The 22914-nt window shown below is 36.6% G+C and overlaps 1 protein-coding gene across 1 annotated transcript in view; it reads left to right on the top strand.

Annotated features, from left to right (window-relative positions):
• Window positions 1-22673, top strand: part of LOC307050997 (ankyrin repeat domain-containing protein 26-like) — a gene marked incomplete at its 5' end in the record, with an annotated part of 144022 nt that extends 121349 nt beyond the window's left edge. The window contains 7 exon segments of the mRNA XM_079701311.1: window positions 4164-4270; window positions 5858-5987; window positions 11936-12226; window positions 12809-13026; window positions 14424-14652; window positions 21294-21339; window positions 22522-22673. Of these exon segments, the coding sequence (XP_079557437.1) occupies window positions 4164-4270; window positions 5858-5987; window positions 11936-12226; window positions 12809-13026; window positions 14424-14652; window positions 21294-21339; window positions 22522-22565 (1065 nt within the window). The 3' untranslated portion in view covers window positions 22566-22673.
• Between the last annotated feature and the right edge of the window lie 241 nt (window positions 22674-22914).

Raw genomic sequence — 22914 nt, 5'->3', positions numbered from 1 at the left:
GGCGAATTCTGTCAAGCATTTAGAGAAGAGCTAACACCTATCCTTCTCAAACTCTTCCAAAATATAGCAGAGGGAGGAACACTCCCAAACTCATTCTACGAGGCCACCATCACCTTGATACCAAAACCAGACAAGGATGTCACAAAGAAAGAAAACTACAGGCCAATATCACTGATGAACATAGATGCAAAAATCCTCAACAAAATACTAGCAAACAGAATCCAACAGCACATTAAAAGGATCACACACCATGATCAAGTGGGGTTTATTCCAGGAATGCAAGGATTCTTCAATATACGCAAATCAATCAACGTGATACACCATATTAACAAATTGAAGGAGAAAAACCATATGATCATCTCAATAGATGCAGAGAAAGCTTTCGACAAAATTCAACACCCATTTATGATAAAAACCCTGCAGAAAGTAGGCATAGAGGGAACTTTCCTCAACATAATAAAGGCCATATATGACAAACCCACAGCCAGCATCATTCTCAATGGTGAAAAACTGAAACCATTTCCACTAAGATCAGGAACAAGACAAGGTTGCCCACTCTCACCACTCTTATTCAACATAGTTTTGGAAGTTTTAGCCACAGCAATCAGAGAAAAGAAGGAAATAAAAGGAATCCAAATCGGAAAAGAAGAAGTAAAGCTGTCACTGTTTGCAGATGACATGATACTATACATAGAGAATCCTAAAGATGCTACCAGAAAACTACTAGAGCTAATCAATGAATTTGGTAAAGTTGCAGGATACAAAATTAATGCACAGAAATCTCTGGCATTCCTATATACTAATGATGAAAAATCTGAAAGTGAAATCAAGGAAACACTCCCATTTACCATTGCAACAAAAAGAATAAAATATCTAGGAATAAACCTACCTAAGGAGACAAAAGACCTGTATACAGAGAATTATAAGACACTGATGAAAGAAATTAAAGATGATACAAATAGATGGAGAGATGTACCATGTTCTTGGATTGGAAGAATCAACATTGTGAAAATGACTCTACTACCCAAAGCAATCTACAGATTCAATGCAATCCCTATCAAACTACCACTGGCATTTTTCACAGAACTAGAACCAAAAATTTCACAATTTGTATGGAAACACAAAAGACCCCGAATAGCCAAAGCAATCTTGAGAAAGAAAAATGGAGCTGGAGGAATCAGGCTCCCTGACTTCAGACTATACTACAAAGCTACAGTAATCAAGACAGTATGGTACTGGCACAAAAACAGAAAGATAGATCAATGGAACAGGATAGAAAGCCCAGAGATAAACCCACGGACATATGGTCACCTTATCTTTGATAAAGGAGGCAGGAATGTACAGTGGAGAAAGAACAGTCTCTTCAATAAGTGGTGCTGGGAAAACTGGATAGGGACATGTAAAAGTATGAGATTAGATCACTCCCTAACACCATACACAAAAATAAGCTCAAACTGGATGAAAGACCTAAATGTAAGGCCAGACACTATCAAACTCTTAGAGGAAAACATAGGCAGAACACTCTATGACATAAATCACAGCAAGATCCTTTTTGACCCACCTCCTAGAGAAATGGAAATAAAGACAAAAATAAACACATGGGACCTAATGAAACTTCAAAGCTTTTGCACAGCAAAGGAAACCATAAACAAGACCAAAAGACAATCCTCAGAATGGGAGAAAATATTTGCAAATGAAGCAACTGACAAAGGATTAATCTCCAAAATTTATAATCATCTCATGCAGCTCAATAACAAAAAAAAAAAGCAACCCAATCCAAAAATGGGCAGAAGACCTAAATAGACATTTCTCCACAGAAGATATACAGACTGCCAACAAACACATGAAAGGATGCTCAACATCTTTACTCATTAGAGAAATGCAAATCAAAACTACAATGAGATATCATCTCACAGCAGTCAGAATGGCCATCATCAAAAAATCTAGAAACAATAAATGCTGGAGAGGGTGTGGAAAAAAGAGAACACTCTTGCACTGCTGGTGGGAATGTGAATTGGTACAGCCACTATGGAGAACGGTATGGAGGTTCCTTAAAAAACTACAAATAGAACTACCATATGACCCAGCAATCCCACTACTGGGCATATACCCTGAGAAAACCATAATTCAAAAAGAGACATGCACCAAAATGTTCATAGCAGCCCTATTTACAATAGCCCGGAGATGGAAACAACCTAAGTGTCCATCATCGGATGAATGGGTAAAGAAGATGTGGCACATATATACAATGGAATATTACTCAGCCATAAAAAGAAATGAAATTGAGCTATTTGTAATGAGGTGGATGGACCTAGAGCCTGTCATACAGAGTGAAGTAAGTCAGAAAGAGAAAGACAAATACTGTATGCTGACACATATATATGGAATTTAAGAAAAGAAAATGTCATGAAGAACCTAGGGGTAAGACAGGAATAAAGACACAGACCTACTAGAGAATGGACTTGAGGATATGGGGAGGGGGAAGGGTAAGCTGTGACAAAGTGAAAGAGCGGCATGGACATATATACACTACCAAATGTAAGGTAGATAGCTAGCGGGAAGCAGCCGCATAGCACAGGGAGATCAGCTCGGTGCTTTGTGACCGCCTGGAGGGGTGGGATTGGGAGGGTGGGAGGGAGACGCAAAAGGGAGGGGATATGGGAACATATGTATATGTATAACTGAGTAAATTTGTTATAAAGCAAAAAGAAAAATAAAATAAAAATTAAAAAAAGAAGAAATAAACTTTTTGATTAAAAAAAAAAAGAATGTAAGAGTCCAGGGCTTCCCTAGTAGTGCAGTGGTTAAGAATCCACCTGCCAATGCAGATTCGAGCCTTGTTCCGGGAAGATCCCACGTGCCGCCGAGCAACTAAGCTTGTGAACCACAACTACTGAGCCTGCGCTCTAGAGCCCGCAAGCCACAACTACTGAGCCCATGTGCCTAGAGCTCATGCTCTGCAACAAGAGAAGTCACTGCAATGAGAAGCCCATGCATCACAACGAAGAGTAGCCCCTGCTCACCACAAGTAGAGAAAGCCCGCACGCAGCAACAAAGACCCAACACAGCCAAAAATAAATAAATAAAATTAATTAATTAATTAAAAAAACAATGTAAGAGTCCAGTAGCGGGGGTGAGGGAGAAAAAAGATGAGAGAAAAAGCTACAAGAATCAAGAAGAAGTTACTTTTGTTTTTTTTTTTTTTGCGGTACGCGGGCCTCTCACTGTTGCGGCCTCTCCCGTTGCCGAGCACAGGCTCCGGTCGCGCAGGATCAGCGGCCATGGCTCACGGGCCCAGCCACTCTGTGGCATGTGGAATCTTCCCAGACCGGGACACGAACCCGTGTCCCTTGCATCAGCAAGTGGACCCTCAACCACTGCGCCACCAGAGAAGCCCGAAGTTACATTTTTATTTAGTGTATAGAAGACTTAAACTTTATTTAAAGAGAAGAATTGTTAATAGAAATGGAGAAATTGAAACCTATGGAAGAATGCTTACAGAGAATGAAAGGCTTTATCTTGTGTTGGAATTTTTCAAAGATTATATTAATAAGATGTGATTTAACAAGACCTGGAATATCTTAAACCACTGATGAAAATGTTTCTAGGGCATCTTTAGAAACTAAAACGTAAATATAACCACTCCTTAAAAAACTTTCACTAACGTGTAAAAACCTCTGGGTTATTTATTTACTTATTTATTTATTATTATTATTATTATTTGGTTGCTCCAAGTCTTGGTTGCAGCAGGCGGGCTCCCCAGTTGCAGCAGGTGTGCTCCTTAGTTGTGGCATGCAACCTCTTAGTTGCGGCCTGCATGTGGGATCTAGTTCTCTGACTAAGGATTGAACCCAGGCCCCCTGCATTGGGAGCATGGAGTCTTATCCACCATGCCACCAGGGAGGTCCCAAAACGTCTGTTTTTAACAAATAAATTTTGGCAATTTAAATTCTAGAAAAATGATGAAATGATGAAAATGAAAAATCAATATAAGCTGTTTCAAGAAAAGTCATTATTTTTGAAATCTGTCCTTATTGGCATCAGGTTTATAAACTGTTTCACTATAAACGTATATTACTCATGAACTCATGAGAAGTAATATTTTTAAGAAAGAAGAGTAAGTCTCTAGGTTTTAAAAAATAATTTAAAAAATTTTTTTTGAGGATGAAAAGGAGCAATTAAAGAAATATATTGAGTTAAAACAGTCTCTGGAATATAGTTTGGATCGAGTAATGAAGAAAAATAGTGAATTAGAAAAAGAGATTACTAGGTAAGATTTTAATATTTCTGATAATTTCAACAATTAATTGATTTAACTATAATTTTGTTTTATTAAAACCTTAGATACAAATTCATTTTATATGTGTATATTCATACTTAAATCATCCATCCTATTTAAAAGTTTACTTTAGAAACTCACAGCACAATCTGAAACTGTTTTGAGTGCCCCAGTACTACAGTTCCTCTTTAATGATTTCTAAAACAATAACAACAGTGTGCCTTGCATATAGTAATGTCACTCTGCTCTTCATCATCTACCTTGAATTTTTATGTCTGCAAGATATCTTTGCTCTTTTTGGGTAATCCTGCCTTCTTTTAGTTGTGTTCTTCCCCTTCAGCGTTCAAGTATTTTAATATCTAAAAACCTATTTGTGTCACTGTTTAACAACATCAAAAACTATCTTGATTTTGCTTATATTTTCTTTCTGCTCTAAAAGTTTAGTTCTAAAATATACATACAAAAACATATGTATGACTTAAAGAATACTAAAATTAATGATCATGTTTTGACCACTCAGATTAAAAAAAATAATAATAAGAGTGTTTCCCAATGTCTGTGATGCCTCCACATGGCTTCCTTTCTGGTTATTTGCTGAGCACAGTTAGCCCTCAGCATCCGCAGATTCAACCAACCTCAGATTGAAGGTATTCAGGGGGAAAAAATTCCAGACAGTTCCCAAAAGCAAAACTTGGATTGGCCTCAGGTGGCAACTATTTCCATAGAATTTATTTACATTGTATTTATAACTATTTACATAGCACTTACCTTGTATTAGGTATTATAAGTGATCTAGAGATGATTTAAAGTATACAGGAGTATGTGCTTAGGAGGACTTGAGCATCTGTGGATTTTGGTATTGTACTTATGGTTCTTCCCTGATTCTCATTAGTATTTTTCTCTCATTTAATTTTCTCTACATTGCTTGGCATTTTGTTAACATTGTGCTGGGCAAGATTTCTAGATCTCTTAAAACAGCTTGAAGAGACTGGTACACATTCTCTCTCTGCTGATTTCCTTTTTTATGAAGCTCAGCCTGGTTTTTTCTCCGTCAACTCAGACTCCAAAGATTTTCCTTTCTTGTTTCTTTTTCTATTTTGAGTGAGTGTCGATTTTTTTTGTGTGTTATTTCTTTGCTTCTTGTAGAGGCTGTGGTCAGTAGGTACCAAAATGTCTTTTTGTTTCTTTTCAAAACATTCATCTATGATATGCTCTTCTTCTTCAGCTTGGATACTGATGTCTGGTTTATAACTAGTATTTAATAATAAGTTAGTATTTCATATTAACATACTAAAAATGGATACTAATAACAGCTTCCTTATAAGAACCGTATAATATATGTATACACATACTATATTAACTCTTTACTTAGCATGTGTCATAAAATTTTTCTTCATATTGTTTAGCTAAGATTATAATTTAGTTATTATGCTTTCAAACCATATTAGATTAGAACAGATGAGACAGGATTATAATTTATAGAGTTTATTTTATATGATAGAACATATATCTGTTTAAATAGTTATTAATTATCTACTCTTAAAGAACTTGACTTATTCATTCTATGCATTTCTACAGACTTAAGAAACTCTTAAAAATGCCAAGAAGGAATTTAAATGAATATGAAAATGGAGAGCTTAGTTTCCATGGAGAGTTAAAAACCAGTCAAAGTGAAATGGATATTCAGATTAATATGCTAAAACATAAGGTAATTTTTAATCAGTTTTGGGACCCAGAAGTCACTTAATTGGGGGAAATATAAATCACTCCATGCTTTGAGCAGTGAAACATAGATTTGTCTCTTAATTTTTTAGACTTGATACCAGTAAAAAAGACAGCTTTTTCCTATATAATTTTTCCATAAAAAGGGCACACTGTTGACTGTGTCTTGAACCATGGCTAGTGATCTGAAGCTGAGCAGCACACCATTACCCCAAAGCATCCATTATTTTTTGGTGACAGCTTTATTGAAATATAATGAACATACCATGCAGTCCACTCATTTAAACTGTACAATTCAGTGACTTTTAATATATTCAAAGAGTTATACAGTTATCACCACAATCAATTTTAGACCATTGTCATCACCCTAAAAAGAAACGCTGTACTTTTTAGCCATCACCCTGTGCCAGTTTTCCCTTCCTCCTATTCCCAGCCCTAGTACCACGACTGTACTCCCTGTTTCGATAGATTTGCCTATTTTGGATATTTCATGTCAGTGGAATCACAGAATATGGGGTCCTTTGTGACTGCCTTCTTTCATTCAGCATAATATTTTTAAGGTACATCTGTTTTGTAGCGTGGATCAATACTTTCTTTTTATTGCTGAATAATACTCATTTGTATGGACATACCACATTTTATTTATCCATTCATCAGTTGATGGACCTTTGGGTTGTTTCCACTTTTTTGGCTATTGTTAATAATGCTGCTATGAACGTTCATGTCCAAGTTCCAGTGTGTACATATTTTTTTCATTTCTTTTTGGAATATACTTATGAATGGAATTGCTGTATCATATGGTAACTCTGTTTAAACTTTTGAGGAACTGCCGTACTGTTTTCCAGAGTGGCTGCACCATTTTACATTTTTATCCAAAGTGTGTAAGCATTCCAATTTCTCTACATGCCCGCCAACACTTGTCATTACCTGTCTTTCTGATTATAGCCATCCTTGTAGGTGTGAAGTGGCATCTCTTGTGGTTTTGATTTGCATTGTGCTGTTGACTAATAACGTTGAGGCACTTTTCATGTGCTTATTGTCTATCTGTGTATCTTCTTTGAAGAACTGTCTATTCAACTTTTTGCCCATTTTTAAGTTGGATTGTCTTTTTATTATTGAATTGTAAGAGTTCTTTTTGTATCCTAGATACAAATCTTCGATCGGATATAGGATTTTCAAGTATTTTCTCTCACTCAGGAGCTTGCCCTTTCCCCTTCTTGATGGTGTCCTTCAAAACACGGAAGTCTTTAATATTGATGAAGTTCAGTTAGTCGATTTTTGTCTTTTGGTGTCATATCTAAAAATTGCCAAATCCAGTCATGAAGATAAACACCTGTGTTTTCTTCTAAGAATTTTGTAGTTTTAGCTCTTGCATATTGACTTAATTTCTACATATGGTATGAGGTAGAGGTCTAATTTTATTCTTTTGTATGTGGATATTCTGTTGTCCCAGTACCATTTCTTAAAAAGACTATTCTTGTCTCATTCAATTATTTGGCACTCTTACAATCAGTTGGCCGTAAATGTGGGGCTTTCCTTTTACATCCTCAATGGTAACGCATTGATCTATATGTCTGTCCTATGCCAGTATCAAGTCAGATTTTATGAGAATTCTTTCTTCGTCATCTTGCATCTTACCAGTTGTTTTATGTAATAATAAAAAGTCAATGTAGTGGAATGTCTTTAACTCTACTTCCATGGAGGTTTTTTGCCTCTTGAAGGAACCTGTGGCCAGCTTATGCCTCACTAACCCCATGACACAATGGGAAGTAGGTTTACAAAGGTAAAGTCCATTCCTTTTTTTCTCCCTCCATTCAGACCTTTAGTCTCTCACCCAGTGCCTCCCACTTCACTCCAGTTTCCATCAAATCTTGGTCACGAGATCTGCTGACTTCGTCTGCTATCTGCTTCATTATGTTTAGCTCATTATAATTCATAGACTCATCCATAGGTTTCACCATCTAGGAGAAGATTAAGTCTGGGCTGTCAGCTTTCCTCTTTGGAAGTCTCTCTAAGCCATCATGTTGCAATTCACAATTAAATCATCTTTTGATGTGGTTCTTGTGTATAACACTCATGCTGATCTTGTTCTTGACATAGATCCTGCATTCTCAGAAACACAGTTCCCTGTATCTACCTTCTTGGATTGAAAAAGAAAGAGATGCATAGCTGTACTTTATAGCTTAACACATAATGAATAGAATAACTATTTCATCCCATCCAAAGAAAAATTTTTAAGAGTATAGCTGTTAAAAACTAGGTAGGGCTTCCCTGGTGGTGCAGTGGTTAAGAATCTGCCTGCCAATGCAGGGGACAATGGTTCGAGCCCAGGTCCGGGAAGATCCCACATGCCATGGAGCAACTAAGCCCATGTGCCACAACTACTGAGCCTGCACTCTAGGGCCCGCAAGCCACAGCTGTGGAACCTGTGTGCCACAACTACTGAAGCCCATGCACCTAGAACCCGTGTTCCACAACAAGAGAAGCCACCGTAATGAGAAGCCTGTGCACCTCCACAAAGCGTAGCCCCTGCTTGCCGCAACTAGAGAAAGCCTGTGCACAGCAACGAAGACCCAACACAGCCAAAAATAAATATAATAAATGAAATAATTTTTTTTAAAAAGGTAATAATTTATCTGGGACAAATAATAGATTAGTAATTTGAATTTCAAAATTTCAAAGCCAGTTTGTATGATATAGAGAAGCACTGTGGTACAATGTAAAAATGAGATATCCTACCTTCCCTTACAAACAAGCTTTAAGTAAGGTAAAGGAAAAATTGTATTTAATTATATACTGCCAAAGGACACTCCATTTGTTTTACTGTTGAGAAGATTAAAAATGCTTCCATGATGTTTTATTTCCTCTCTGAGGAAAGGACAATGAAGATTGAGTCCTAGATTAATAAATATTCAAAGTTGCCTATCCCTTAGAATTTCAGTTAATTGAGATGAGGTAAAAAAGTCTGATTTTGGTAATTAAACTGACGATTTCTAGTTGTTTTTCAACTATTATACTTCATATGTCTCCTTGCTTACCAATCTTCCTTATCTTCAAACTTGAGGGGAAATTCTGAAGAGGCATACCTGCCTATTTGTAAGAAATTGTAAGTGAAGGGAACCTGCCCAAAACTTCCTCCTGAATAGTTCTTAGGTCTTTCTTCTAGTTATCTGCTTCTTCTCATCAACATTGTTTGTCATTTTAAATTAATCTCAACATTTATTAGATTCCAGTTTATAGGAAACCAATTTCTACTGTGTCTAAGTTATGTTTCTTATTATCTCTTTTTTTTCATCCACTTTTCTATCTGTTTTTTCCTAAAAATCTCCTCAAAGTTTAGTAGCTAAAATAAGCAATGTTTATTTTGTTCACAATCTATACTTAGGAAAAGCATAGCCAGGACAGCTGGCCTCTCTTCCCCTCAGTTGGAACACCTACCCTGAACACCTAGGCTCTCTTTGTGGCCTGAGCTTCCTAACAACATGGGGCTGGGTTCCAAGGTTAAGAGCCAGGCAGAAGCTGTGTTGCCTTGTCTAACCTCGCCTTGCAATTCACACAGCATCTCTTTCACCATATTCTGTTCATTAGGAATAAGTCACTTATGCTTGGCCCATAGTCTACCTTTTTTTATGGGATAATGTTTTTCAAAAACTTATGGATACATTTAAAAACCAGCATAATCTACCCACTGGCCACAATTTTTATATTCCTTCCACATGAAGAATACACTTATCCCTACTCAGTTCCCCAACAAGTCTCAATTGTTACGGTGTCAGGCTCCGGCTTGAGTCCAGGATCTTACCATCTTTCACCAGGTACGGATGGGGATGAGGCTCCTGTGTGTGGTTTCTAGAGTGTAGACCCTTGAGTACCAATCTTCTCAGTACGAAGACTTGAGAACTAAAGGGACAAATTTTCTGCCACCCACATACCCAACATTCTGTTAAACTGCTAAAGACTCCTCCATTCAGAAATGTAAAATGGAAGACATGCTGGTCCATAGCGGTTCTGCAATACAGCCTGATATCTGCTGCCAGCTCTGTGATTAGGACTTAGTCCCGACCATGGAAGTGATTCTCCTTTGCTGTGCCCTCTGAGCTCTTTGTTCTGTCCTTTTCATAAGAAATGACCTGTGTTTGCATCTGAGTAGTGTTTCTCAAGCCAGCAAGGGAAGAAAATGACACTGAAACCTGGAGGAAGGGGGACTTACAGAACTTCTAAGAAAATCCCAGAGGCCTCTTCTCATTTTGTACTGTCTTGGTCTCTGTTAATCCAAGCTAGCAAGCAGTGTTTTTGCTACCACAGTTCTCTTTAAAGCTTTGAATGTCCTGTGAATTTTATTGGGGTTCATGACATTGGAAAAGCTACCCTCCCAAATCTTTTTGAGATAAGCTCTTCCCCTTGGGCTTCTTGTGAAGCTGTTGTAGGACGGTAGGACGGGAAACTTTGTAGGATGATGCCTTTAAAATTCTTATGCTTTTTTAAGATCCTTAAAGGAATTTGAGGCACCAACTTAAGTCTTTCCAGGGTGTTAATAAAGGGTTGTACAGTCTTGGCTTCATCTTTAGACCATGTTTTCCTGGCAGCACCCTAAATCTGATCTTAGTCCAGAAGCTATTTCTCTGTTTTAGCATTATTTAGGCATGTGGAGATGCTGTAAATGGGATACAGATAATTGAACCCAATGAATCCTGGATCCTTTATATTTAATAGTCTTTTTTTTTAGCTTATCCCTCTCATCAGTTTGACTTTCAGCTGCTTTGTAGCTAGAGTCCCCCTCCCTCCAGGTTGCAGTGTCATTTTCTTCCCTTGCCTAGAAGCTGTCACCTTCAGCCTCTTCAAGGGCCGTCAGGCTTCCATTAACAGTCTTGCGAAGCCCTGAGAATTTCGTGAGATAAGTGTCAAAGAATTTGTAGACAAGGGTTTTTTTTTTCTTTTTTTTTGCGGTACGCGGGCCTCTCACTGTTGTGGCCTCTCCCGTTGCGGAGCACAGGCTCTGGACGCGCAGGCTCAGCGGCCATGGCTCACGGGCCCAGCCGCTCCGCGGCGGCATGTGGGATCTTCCCGGACCGGGGCACGAGCCCGTGTCCCCTGCATCGGCAGGCGGACTCTCAACCACTGCGCCACCAGTTTAAAAACATGTAGACATGTTTTTAAACTACCACATCCACTTGCCTTGTCTTACCAAATAATCATTCTGTCTAAAGGGAAGTAGTTCTTCCCAACTCAGTGTCCTTGAAATTCCAGCCAGTTTTTTTGTTTGTTTTGTTTAGTATGTTCTCTTATTCTGTGGAAAGTAACAAAGCATTGCAAGAATTAATGGCATTTTTTTGTTCAGAAAAATGTATGGATCATCTCGCTAAACTATTACACTGGGAGATGTGATTTCTCCTTAACCCTGCGAAGCATTTCTCCTTGGAATGCAATTCAAATTAGCATAAAATATTTGTAGTTCAGAAAAAAGGCTTATGGCATTAGAAGCCATATTTACAAGACTCATTAGAGTCTGATTTTCCGAGTCTTATTTTGGGAGGCATTTATTAATTCAGCCCTAAATAACTCAATATGATATCCCTAAAACTTTAAAAATCATGGAGGGTTAAGATGGGGGTGGGGAAGGAGTAAGAGGCTTTCTACTAAGAGGTGACTTATAGTCATTTTATGGAGGAAAGGCATGAAACAATAGAAGAATAAAAGTATAAAATCAAATGCAAATTTTGTGTAACAATGATGACAGTGAAGGATATATATTTGTGGCTCTTGGTGGTTTGAACTTTTTTCTTCATTTTCTTAGTAATTCAAGGTCCTACACGCTACAATACAGACACCATTTTATTGTAACTGAATTTATTTTAAAAGTTGATACTGATTTTGAGTTAGGCTATTCTCAGTTTACCTCCCTAATTACCAAGCGATTTTATTTTATTCATGCAGATCGATGACCTTACAGCAGAACTGGAAACTGCATCTTCAAAATGTCTACATCTGGGTGCAAAAAATCAAGTTCTTCAACGGGCGTTATTATCTATAAAAGTAATGCAAAAGAAATGTGAAAAACTAGAGAAGAATAAACAGAAGTTGGAACAAGAAGCAGTGAACCTCAGAAGTCATATAGAAATGAATATGATAGAACACAGTCAAGTAGAGCAGTATAAATGGGAGGTTGAAGAAAGAGCAAGACAGGATATAATAGAAAAATTAAAAGAAGTCAACCTATTTTTACAGGTTAATTTTTTGTTCTGTAATGTGCTTTAATTCACTTCACTATAAATTACATTTCGGATGTATACACTTTATATGTTTCTTCTACTTCCCTTATAGCAGTTTGTTTTGTAAATTTCTGGAAGGAAGGTGGCATTTGTTTCTCCCTTTAAATATTTCAGTTTCCATCATTATTCTCACTAAATTGATCTTTCAGAACGATTCTCACTAGGGAATCATTTTATTTTTAAGACCAACTGGTATAAAACAAAACTATTAGGATGAAAAAATATTATGATTTAGAAATTGTACTATACTCTTGGATTATTCTTAGCTGTATTGTTCAATTTAAAAATTTTAAAATTGATCCTATTATTCTTTGAATTATCAGATTACATGAGTACGAATATAAGAATGATCCAACTTTAATTTTATAATTAAGATTTAACTCAGTTTACATTGATGATAAATATTTTTAAAGTTCAGCTTTTTTTTCACATTTAAAATTGCTCTCTGAATCATTGACACAAAACTAAAGGGAACAAATATACTATAATTATTCAGGTTATAATTATTTTAAACATGTATGTTTTTATTTGACTTTAGACACAAGCAGCATCTCAAGAAAACTTAGAGCAGTTAAGAGAGAATAATAATGCTTCAATAAGAAGTCCAATGGAACTCAGAATTAAAGATCTGGAATCTGAACTCTCCAAAATGAAAACTTTTCAAGAAGATTCTACTAAAGCAGAGTTGGAAAAATATAAGCAACTCTACCTCGAAGGACTAAAAGTTAGAAAGTCATTGGCAAATAAACGAAACAAGTAAGTCAAAACGTAGAATCATAGAAAATAAATTTAAATTTAGCTCATTAATTTGCCTCTAAAGCATAATTTTTATTGAGCCAGGTTCATGAGATTAGTAGGAGTGAAAGCTAACTAGATAGTATAACTTTGGAAAATGATGTTAGTAAGTGAAGTCACCTTTAAAATGTTAGTCCAGTTTGCATCTCCCCACCTTTTTGTTGGTTTTACATAACTTTATTTTTTATATTTTCCTATATTGGGTTGGCCAAAAAGTTCATTTGTGTCTTCCCGTAAGATGTTAGTGGAAAAACCCAAACGAACTTTTTGGCCAACCCAATAGTTAACCTGATTTAGTCTTTAAGCCAAGTGTTTTTGAAACTTTGTAATTTAGATAAAATTTCTTGTTGGAATTCCCGTAAGTAGAAATATTAACGAGTTTAATTATTTTTTGGAAGATTACCGCTTAAACGCAAAGCGTCACATTTTAGCATTTGGTAAATTTACTTGCTTGATTATGATCTTTGGTATCATCGCTAGAGGGCGCCCTGAGACAAACTACTGTATTTGAAGTTTTTCTACTCTACATAAAGGCATGCTTGTGAAATAAGGGGAAAGTAACAGAGGGGCGAAGGGCCGTATAATTCACAAAGTGTCTAAAAATAACACGGTGGCCTGCGTGAGGGTGTGCGTGGAAGACCGCAAGGGCAGATCCCACCCCCAGTGCCTCAGTAACAGTGTTACCGGTACCTGTCCGCAGCCTGTTAGGAACCGGGCCGCACAGCGGGAGGTGAGCGGCGGACGAGCCAGCAAAGCTTCACCTGCCGCCCCCCCATCGCCCCCCGTCGCTCGCGTTACCGCCTGAACCATCCTGACAAGCCCCATACACCCCCATCCATGGAAAAGTTGTCTTCCACGAAACTGGCCCCTGGTGCCAGAAAGGTTGGGGACCGCTGCTCTAGATTATTCCTCAGTGCCGAATGCTTAATTCCTTTGAGGTAATGAGTGAAATGTGTATACAGGGGTGGTGAAAGCAAATGCTTGAAAATGTCTTTGAGGGATGGTTTGTTTTTTCATCCCTGAACTGGTTTACGAAAGGTGGGTGTCTAAGTGCAGCCATCGCAGAAGGCAGCAAGCGTCACCTGTTAAGCCGTCTCCATCGCTGACGCCATTTCTCTCCTCTCCCGACTCTGACTGACTTGTTAGTTAAGGATCCCCCAGACACATATATACTTCTTTAGAACAATTTTACACCTAGAATTGTTTATAATAGGTCTGCTCTGACCCATTTTCAGTGTTAAAACGTGGTTTAATGGGACATTCCATTTACTATTATGGCAATTTAAGAAATGCAAATCATTTACGAATCATTTAGGGAAAATGCAATGAATGAAATTGGTGTTTTGCCATCTTCCCAGGACTAATGAGAGGCTGGCAGAGGTCAGTACCAAACTGCTGGTGGAGAAACAGCAGAAGAGATCTTTACTCAGCACTCTTCCTACGAGGCCAGTCCTGAAGCCACCTTGTGTAGGAAATATTAATAATAGTTTAGTGCTCAATAGATATCTTACTCCAGGAGAAAACTTAGAGATTTCTACCTCAAGTTCACGCCCTTCACATGAGAGCATGGAGATGTACTTGACCAAGGTTAGTTATACTATCCTTTTTTCCTTGGGTTTCAGATTTCTGATAATAATTCTTGTTTTTAATTTGGTGAAATTCTGAATTGTTTATTTGACTTACACACACGAAGTAAAAGCCATAATTAATTGTGCTAATAAAGAGACAGAAATTTTATGATTTTTTAAAGTCCCTGGATTTCTCATTTTCAAGAGAGATTTTTATCATTAACTTTATTCAGTAAATGTAATTAAACTGACCCATTTTAAATTTCTAAAAACTGCAGTTAAATCCTATTTTAGAAATTAAATATTATTGCCTAATAACCAAAGATATACCTTCTAATTGATTTCAGTTTGGCAATGGTTCATAATCATTTTCAAGTTTTGCTGCACCCTAGTTTTTCTACCCCTAAGCATAAGTGAATGATTGGCATCCAAACACTTAACCATATATGGATTTTTTTTTATTTAAAGGAATCCTAGATAAATCCTTTTTGTGAATTAAATAGACTTGTAGCACTAAATAGGTTAATTTCTGTTTTGAAGTTAAATTTTTTTGTCATTTTTGTACATGAGAATGCATCCTTAATTGCTGTTTTACTTAGAGCATTTTTATTGAATTTTTATAAAATGTCTTGCTGAGCAATTGTAGAACATTTCTAAATACGTAAATAAAGCAAATATTTAAATTTTTAAAATGAAGTCCACTTATGTCTCTATCTTGCCATCACCTGGATGAATGATGACTATGATGGGGAGTCTTTAAATTGCAACTAGTTTTCATTGTGTATCATTGTTATTAAAATATGCATCTCACTCAGTGCACACAGGGTTATGGTTTTGATGGTGTTTTCATGGTGTTCTTGATGCAGAGAAAAGTAGGCCTTGTTAAATGAAGTCTCAACCTGTTTTCTCATTTGGCTTCACGTCGTAAGAAATCATAGAAGAGCAAAGCTAAGGTTTCTTAGACAGTGCTGTGGCTAAATTGGGTCTAAGTGCTTCAGAGCCATGAAACTGGACCCCAGGGTCGAAAAGAAAATGCATGTCAAGCCCTCTGTCAGTTGCTAAGCATGATGTAAACTTAGAATGTTCTCATGGGCTGTCACCCAAAAAATCAAACAATGTATCATTTTACAAGATGAAGATGAAAGAGTGTGTGAATGCAAAAACAATGTGAGAGAAAATTTCTGCGGGAATTTTTTCCTTTAATTTTTTTGGAGGAAAGAGGCGTTTATTTTTTTAGTAATTCTAGATAAATCGGAAAATAGTTTATTTTAAACTCAATGTTGTAGTTACTAGGTATACATAGTTCCCTTGTGGGGTCTTTGCCAAATCGTGCTGGTTTTAATAAGAGAGATTGAAGAGCACTACTTAACTCTATCAAGATGCAAAGACGTCTCCATAATCACTACAGAATGCCGCGGAAGAGTTATTATACAGTTGTTGTTCACAACAACTTAGTAAGACTTACAGAAAGAAGGTGCCTTCTGGAATTGCTAGGAATATAATTATTTCTACTAGGAAAACATAAAATAATACTATGAGAGGTGTTAACGTACTGTCTAAAATGATAGAAAGAGGTGGGTTTTTGGATGGGACATGATAAAACAATAGCCTTCTAAAGGTTTTAGCTATGATTCTACAAAGTAAAATGTTAAAAATGGCATTAAGATTGCATTTGTTTATCATTCTCCTTTATTTGCAATGTTTTAACATTTTGGACTATTCCTACTGTCAAGTTTTATCTTACTCAGCATTTTCCCCTAACTTTAAGGAAAATAATTATAGCAAAGTACTGCTCTAGGTGTGTGGTTTCAGTTGTGCTGGTTGTAGCAGCAAGCTTACTCCACGTACCTAACACAGATTTATTACCTCCCTCACCACTACATGAAGTTCAGTCTTAGCAGTTGATACCATTGTGGGGGTAGGAGATTACTACGTATCTGTCTTGCTAATTTTACCCTCAGTTTTCACATTCTAGTTAATTCTGGGATGTTTGGTCCTATATATCAGAAGTAATTTTACAGTTTTTTTCAATTGTGTTGTTTAATTATATTATTATAAAATACAAAAAGTTAACATTAGCCAAAATAGCTACATCACTGTTAGATTTTCTTGCACATAGAATTTTTTCAAGAACTGAAAACTTAAAAATCTATTCCAGACAATTTTATAACAGACACAATCTCACTGGTTTAAAGATTTTTTTATGTTCAAGAGTTTTTAGGTATTTGTGTGCCGAACACGATGCATGGCCACAGTAGTTAATAAATGCCCTTTAAATCTGTCTTAAGTAGGAGGATTACATTTTACATTGACTGATTTTGGACTTTTGGTGCATTACTGACACTTTGAGAATTTTTCTAATGATTTGTTTAAGTAATTTTAAAAATTGCTCAAATGTCCATTCAGTTCAGCAACTCTCTTTCTAAATGTGGTCATACAAATGCACTGAAGCTAAAACAATTAATATTCCTAACACTTTGACTTTTTATATGACACAACATTTTGTGTCTCACCAGAATATTGAGTCACATTTCTTTTTAAAAAAAATAGGCCTCGTGTTTACATCACCAAGGCAGTGCCTATCCACTCTTGAGTTTTAACTCTAATCAAATTACCACAGTAGTTAAGCTAGTTTCTCATAAGGCACAGGCAGAGTTCAATAAACTTGTTTATTGTCTCAGTTTATTATATCAGTATAATCCTTCTTGTTCCCACTTCATTTTGTCCACATGGACAAATGAGTAGACATTTTATCTTTTGAAAGATAGAGGTAATAGTTCAACTTCTTAACAGTTCTTTTTCTTTCATTCATTTTTTTTTCCTGTACTTAGTTTTTCAGCTCTTTGATCTACAAATTCTTCCTCAGTTCTTCTCTCTGCAGCAAAATATATGTACTTAATATCTACAGACTGCCAAGTGTAATTTCCTTCATACCTTAGCCTGTTTACAATTGGATAATGAATTGAAGTGGTTTAAATGACTTGATTTTATTACATTTTCGTGACATTTAAAATGAGTGATATCAAAATTTAAAAGTATCAATAATTACTGAAAATAAATTAACTTTGGAAATGAGTGTGCATGTGTATGTGTGTGGTGTGTATATATTTATCAAATTGGTCTTAAAAAGAGAGTGCAACATTATTTTCCAGCCTGCAGTCTCAGATATAATTTAACAGTAATACATTACGGTTGGGTGACCGAACACATACTTGTTGTGCTTCATATTGTTACTGGCTTCACTACGTTTCTTTCTAAAATGTTCCTTTCACCTTTCCCCTACTTTATAGTGGGGGTTGTTTTGAACAATGTACATTAATTATAAAGTCAGGGAAGAAGAAGAAAACGTGCCCTCAGTGTCGTGTGGTCCTCTGCCTTGTTGGAGCTGTGGTGGGTAGGTGGCAGATGACACTTCTCTTCCCCTTCTGAGTTCAGCACGCGGGAGTCAGCAGCTGGAGATCAACTAAGGAGCTTTGTTACTGACACATAACTAACGAATTGGAGGAAGACGTGCTTTAGGTGTGCAGTCACAGTGGGCCTCAGAATACTTCATCCCAAAGTAGGCCTAAGAGGAGGAAGCAAATGCTTGACCCCCGCCCCAGGGCAGGCTGCTTACTGCGGGCATGAGAGCAGACCCCAGTTCCCGGTGCTGAGGGCACACACACCTTCTCAAAGAAGAGATTCGGAAGCAAGCCAACACTTCTTAGTTCCTTCTCCCAAATTCACGCATTGGGTAAATCTCCCCTCCTCTCATGAGGAGGGTAGGAGTGTAAGTCCTCACGTTGAAACCTTAGGCCAAGGAATTAGCCTGTAATTCCTGACTGGATTTAAATTCTAATTGAGATTACACTCATGTTTTTTGTACATACAAACTAATGATGAGAGATTGAAGTATGCTAGATAGTAAAGAGAAATCTGTTTTGTGTTTTAAATTTTGCCATAAATAACCCACAACGTGGATAATTCATTTGTTGACTCATTTCGGTAAACCAAGTTTTATTTGGAGGAAACGAATATCCTTTTAAAGAAGAATCTCCTCAGGCTTCCCTGGTGGCGCAGTGGTTGAGAGTCTGCCTGCCCATGCAGGGGACACGGGTTCGTGCCCCGGTCTGGGAAGATCCCATATTCCGCGGAGCAGCTGGGTCCGTGAGCCATGGCCGCTGAGCCTGCGCATCCAGAGCCTGTGCTCCGCAACGAGAGAGGCCACAACAGTGAGAGGCCCGCGTACCGCAAAAATAAATAAATAAATAATAATTAAGAAAAGAAGAAGAATCTCCTAAATTTTGGCCTGTGTGATTCAACTCAAGATTTTCTCCTTCAAGTTCCCTGTCCTGTGGTTAAAAAAAAAAATCTGTGCTTTATAAATTAAATATATTGACTGCTACTAATAGGAGTTATGATAATTTATTCTTGTTCATGACTTTAAAACATAATTTAGTTAGAAAGCTACTATTTCATGTCTCATGCATCAAACGTTATTGAGCTACATGACAAAGCTTTACATATTCATTTTCTCTGAGTTATAGTTAAAAATCTATGTGTTTTTTTTCTTAATCTGAGGAAGTAGCTGGCATAGAACTCTCTCTAGACTCAGTGAGAAGGCCGTTGGCTTTGTGACATGTTGGCTTTGTGACAAAGTCTCTCTGAGCCTTTGTTACCTCTTTTGTAAAATTAGGGTCTTTGACTAAATCAATGACTCTCACACCTTAAAAAATTTTCTTTCAAGGAAAAGAACCTTCTTTTTTTTAAAAAAAATTTTGCATGAAACTGTATTATATAAAACAGAGATAAATATAGAGCTGTTTAGCTAAAGAACTGGCGGACACCCTGAAGCTGTGACTTCTTTTTCCTTCAATCCTGCAGTGTCCTCAGTGGGGGACCTTCCATTTCTATGGGACATAGTTTGGAAACTACCGGTTTTGAGAGAATCCTTCTAACTAAAAATCTTAAAAATTAAAACTTGCTGATATATTGGTTTCCTGTGTATAATTTTCTCACCTTTCTGTGTTTTTGTTAAATGGAAAAGTTTAAAGAAAAATGCAGGTGTGTTCTCCTTATTATTTATTTATTTATTTATTTTGCGGTACACGGGCCTCTCACTGTTGCGGCCTCTCCCGTTGTGGAGCACAGGCTCCGGACGCGCAGGCTCAGCGGCCATGGCTCACGGGCCCAGCCGCTCCGCGGCGGCATGTGGGATCTTCCCGGACCGGGTCACGAACCCGTGTCCCCTGCATCGGCAGGCGGACTCTCAACCACTGTGCCACCAGGGAAGCCCTGTTCTCCTTATTAATGTTCGACTTCCAACTACTTCCTCCAGGTGAACATGATCTTCACCTAGAAATCAACATAAGGGCCTCGGAAGTACATACTGAGGAAAAGAGCTTTTGGGGGAAAAGAGAGTAATCTTACACGGGTCATTCCCTAATTCAACGCATGTAAAAACGTGACCTACATTTTGCAGTGTTTATTAATGGTAATAAAAAATTATTCCAGTAAAGGCTTCTTCCTTCATCTGTTATGAGTTATTAATTTCACAAAACCTGTCTAGTAATGTTGTCACATTATTCATTTCATAGGGCCTCTCTACAGTGCTGTTGTCAGAAAAGTGTTATGGAAAGCAGTCTCTAAAAATATTGGGAAACCTGCTAGCCAAAAAATTTGTCTTCGCACCTAAAATTTACAAAGGCGTTGGCTATCATGATATCATTATCATCACAGTGTTTGTTATGTTCAGTATACTATTTTAGACCCTGTTTAGTGAGAGGGCGCCTTTTATAAGAAAGAGTTTTAAAAGAACACTCTAGGTGGAGACACTTGTAATACAGTTTGAAATGTTCCCACACATTTCATAATTAAGTAGATAACTATAATTAGTCAAATGTTTCAAAAAGTTGGCCCTAATTTCTAGAATGGAAACAAAGCTACAGTTAAAGAATTATGTATTGTTTTCCTTGTTTCTAATTCCAGAAAGTCATGAATCAGAAACTGAGTTTGAAAACTGGCTCTAGCCTCTACTTTTCCTTTCTTCAAGCAGATTTTCTGAAATAAATGTTTTAGTCCTAATATAGACAGCAAAATACCTTTACTTAATTTTTTGCCAGTAGAATTTTGACATGACATTACAACAGAACCATTTTCTCCATTTTATGTATTTAAGATTCTATGTTGAAAATTTATTACCATAGAACATACCTTAAAATTTTAGTTATATAGAAGTGTAAGAAAGGAAAACTCATTTTAAGGAAAGATCCATTAGAGTAAAAAACTGATTAAACTTTTATAAAGAGCAATTTTTCTAAGAATTGCAAAGTAATGCATTCATTGTAATATATGACTTTAATCGTTTAAACTTGTTTGTACCAATAAGATCAAATATCACCCTCTGAAATTATGTATATTCAATAGACTGATATTCATTGTACCTTTTATCAGATTAATCTACATAACGTTACATATATGTGTTCTTTATTATCTAAAATCAAAATAAGTAGGAATTTATTTTATTTTATTTATGTGATTATTTTTCTATTTAAGCAATCCTCAAATTAGGTCTAGTCTCTAGAAGTATTATTTAAAGGCCACATTTCATAAGCTATACATCATTCCTACAAAAATGTCTCTTGTCTAACTTAAACATAAATAATATTTGACTTATTTCAGATGCGGCAGGAGATGGGAAAAAATATAACTAGAGAACTAGAAAAAGGTATGTTGCTGAAATTTATGAATTAAATTTAGACATTGATTTCTGAAATAAACTGGAAATATTCAGTAGTAAATGGCATCTCTTTCCATTGTTTGGATGACAGATACTATTGATAGGTTAAATATCTTTTCTTATACATAGCTAATGAAAAAATGTGAAAGGATGAACATTCATAATGAAAAATATCCTGATTCCTCATTTATTCATCATGTTCCATAGCTTTAAAAAAAATCTCAAAAAGTCTATGTATTTCTTTTTATTTCTGGCTATATCCTTCCTCTCTACTTCTGCCATCCCTGTGGAACTGTCAACCTGCACACTGACACTATTAGAAAACATGGGGTTTATCAACTTCTCAAGTTTCTGGCAGTGATTAAGGCCAAAAAACCCAGACTCAAGCAGTCACGTTCGTGTAGCTGTCACTTAGTGGCTGACATTAAAATTTCCTGTCATTGACTTTGTCATTGGTTTATCTTTCACTCTCAGGAAAAATTCCAAATTCCTTATCATGGAATAAAAACACCCAAATCAGTTTGGGTCCTGCCATAGTATTCAGCCTTATCTCTTTACTACCTTCCTCTGCCCCTTTGCTCTACATCTAGTCAAATAGACTGCTTGCAATCCCACAGGTGCTCTTCCTCACCTTTAGTCTTTGTATTTGCTTCTTCCCTCCATCTCCCGTACTTTTTCCTTGCCCTTCAGGTATCCGCTTACATACCACCTCCACCAAAAAGCTGACAGTATTGACACAAAGCTGGGTGTCACTTCTGAGTGTTCCTTGTACCCTCTTTTATACCTGTCATAGTATTTATGACTCTGTATGGAAATTGCCTGTTTGTCTGTTTTTCCAGTTTATAGTATGATTTTTCAGGGTGAACTGTGTCACCTTCATCTTGTAATTTCAGTGCTTGTCACAGCACCTTAGCAGATGGTTGTTGAGTAAATGAATGACGAATGAGAAAGCCAGAAGCTCTGATACTCAGCCACAAGAGCAATTAATTCATCGTGCAACCACAGGCAAATTATATACTAGTAATCTTGTATTTTGTGTTATGTCGTGTATAGATACTTTTCATTCTTCTGAATGCTTAGAAAGGTCTCAGGTTTTTTTTTTTACTAACTTATATTTAGTTAACTCAAGTATTTTAGGTAAAGAATATAATCCTTTCTTTTTCTTTTCAGCTGCTGCTGAATTGAATCAGCATGCTATAGAGCTTCTCATCTAGGAGCTACTGATGAGTCAAATCTAAATCAAGATCTAGTTTTGAAAACATCACGAGAATATGTACAGATTTTGAAGAAAGATTATATGATCTAAAAGATAAATAGTAAAAATTTCCCTCCTGGGTTGTTTGCATAACATTTTAGTTGTTTCCCATTAAACATGACGTGAAAATCTGGATTAAAGGAAAATATTTTTGTATTATATGTGTATGATGAAAATTTATATAGTGTTTTAAACCATGTTTCTCTGCATCTAACTTACCTTTAATCAGATTTTGTGAATCAAAACACTGTTGAGTTTTACATACTCAAACTGAGCCCTGATACCAGCACCCAGACAACCAAACTTGT

This window comes from Hyperoodon ampullatus (genome assembly GCF_949752795.1).
Source record: "Hyperoodon ampullatus genome assembly, chromosome: 3".
In the NCBI taxonomy this organism is placed as follows: Eukaryota; Metazoa; Chordata; class Mammalia; order Artiodactyla; family Ziphiidae; genus Hyperoodon; species Hyperoodon ampullatus.
The sequence above is the reverse complement of the archived record's forward strand: the minus strand, read 5'-3'. Positions and strand labels throughout refer to the sequence as shown.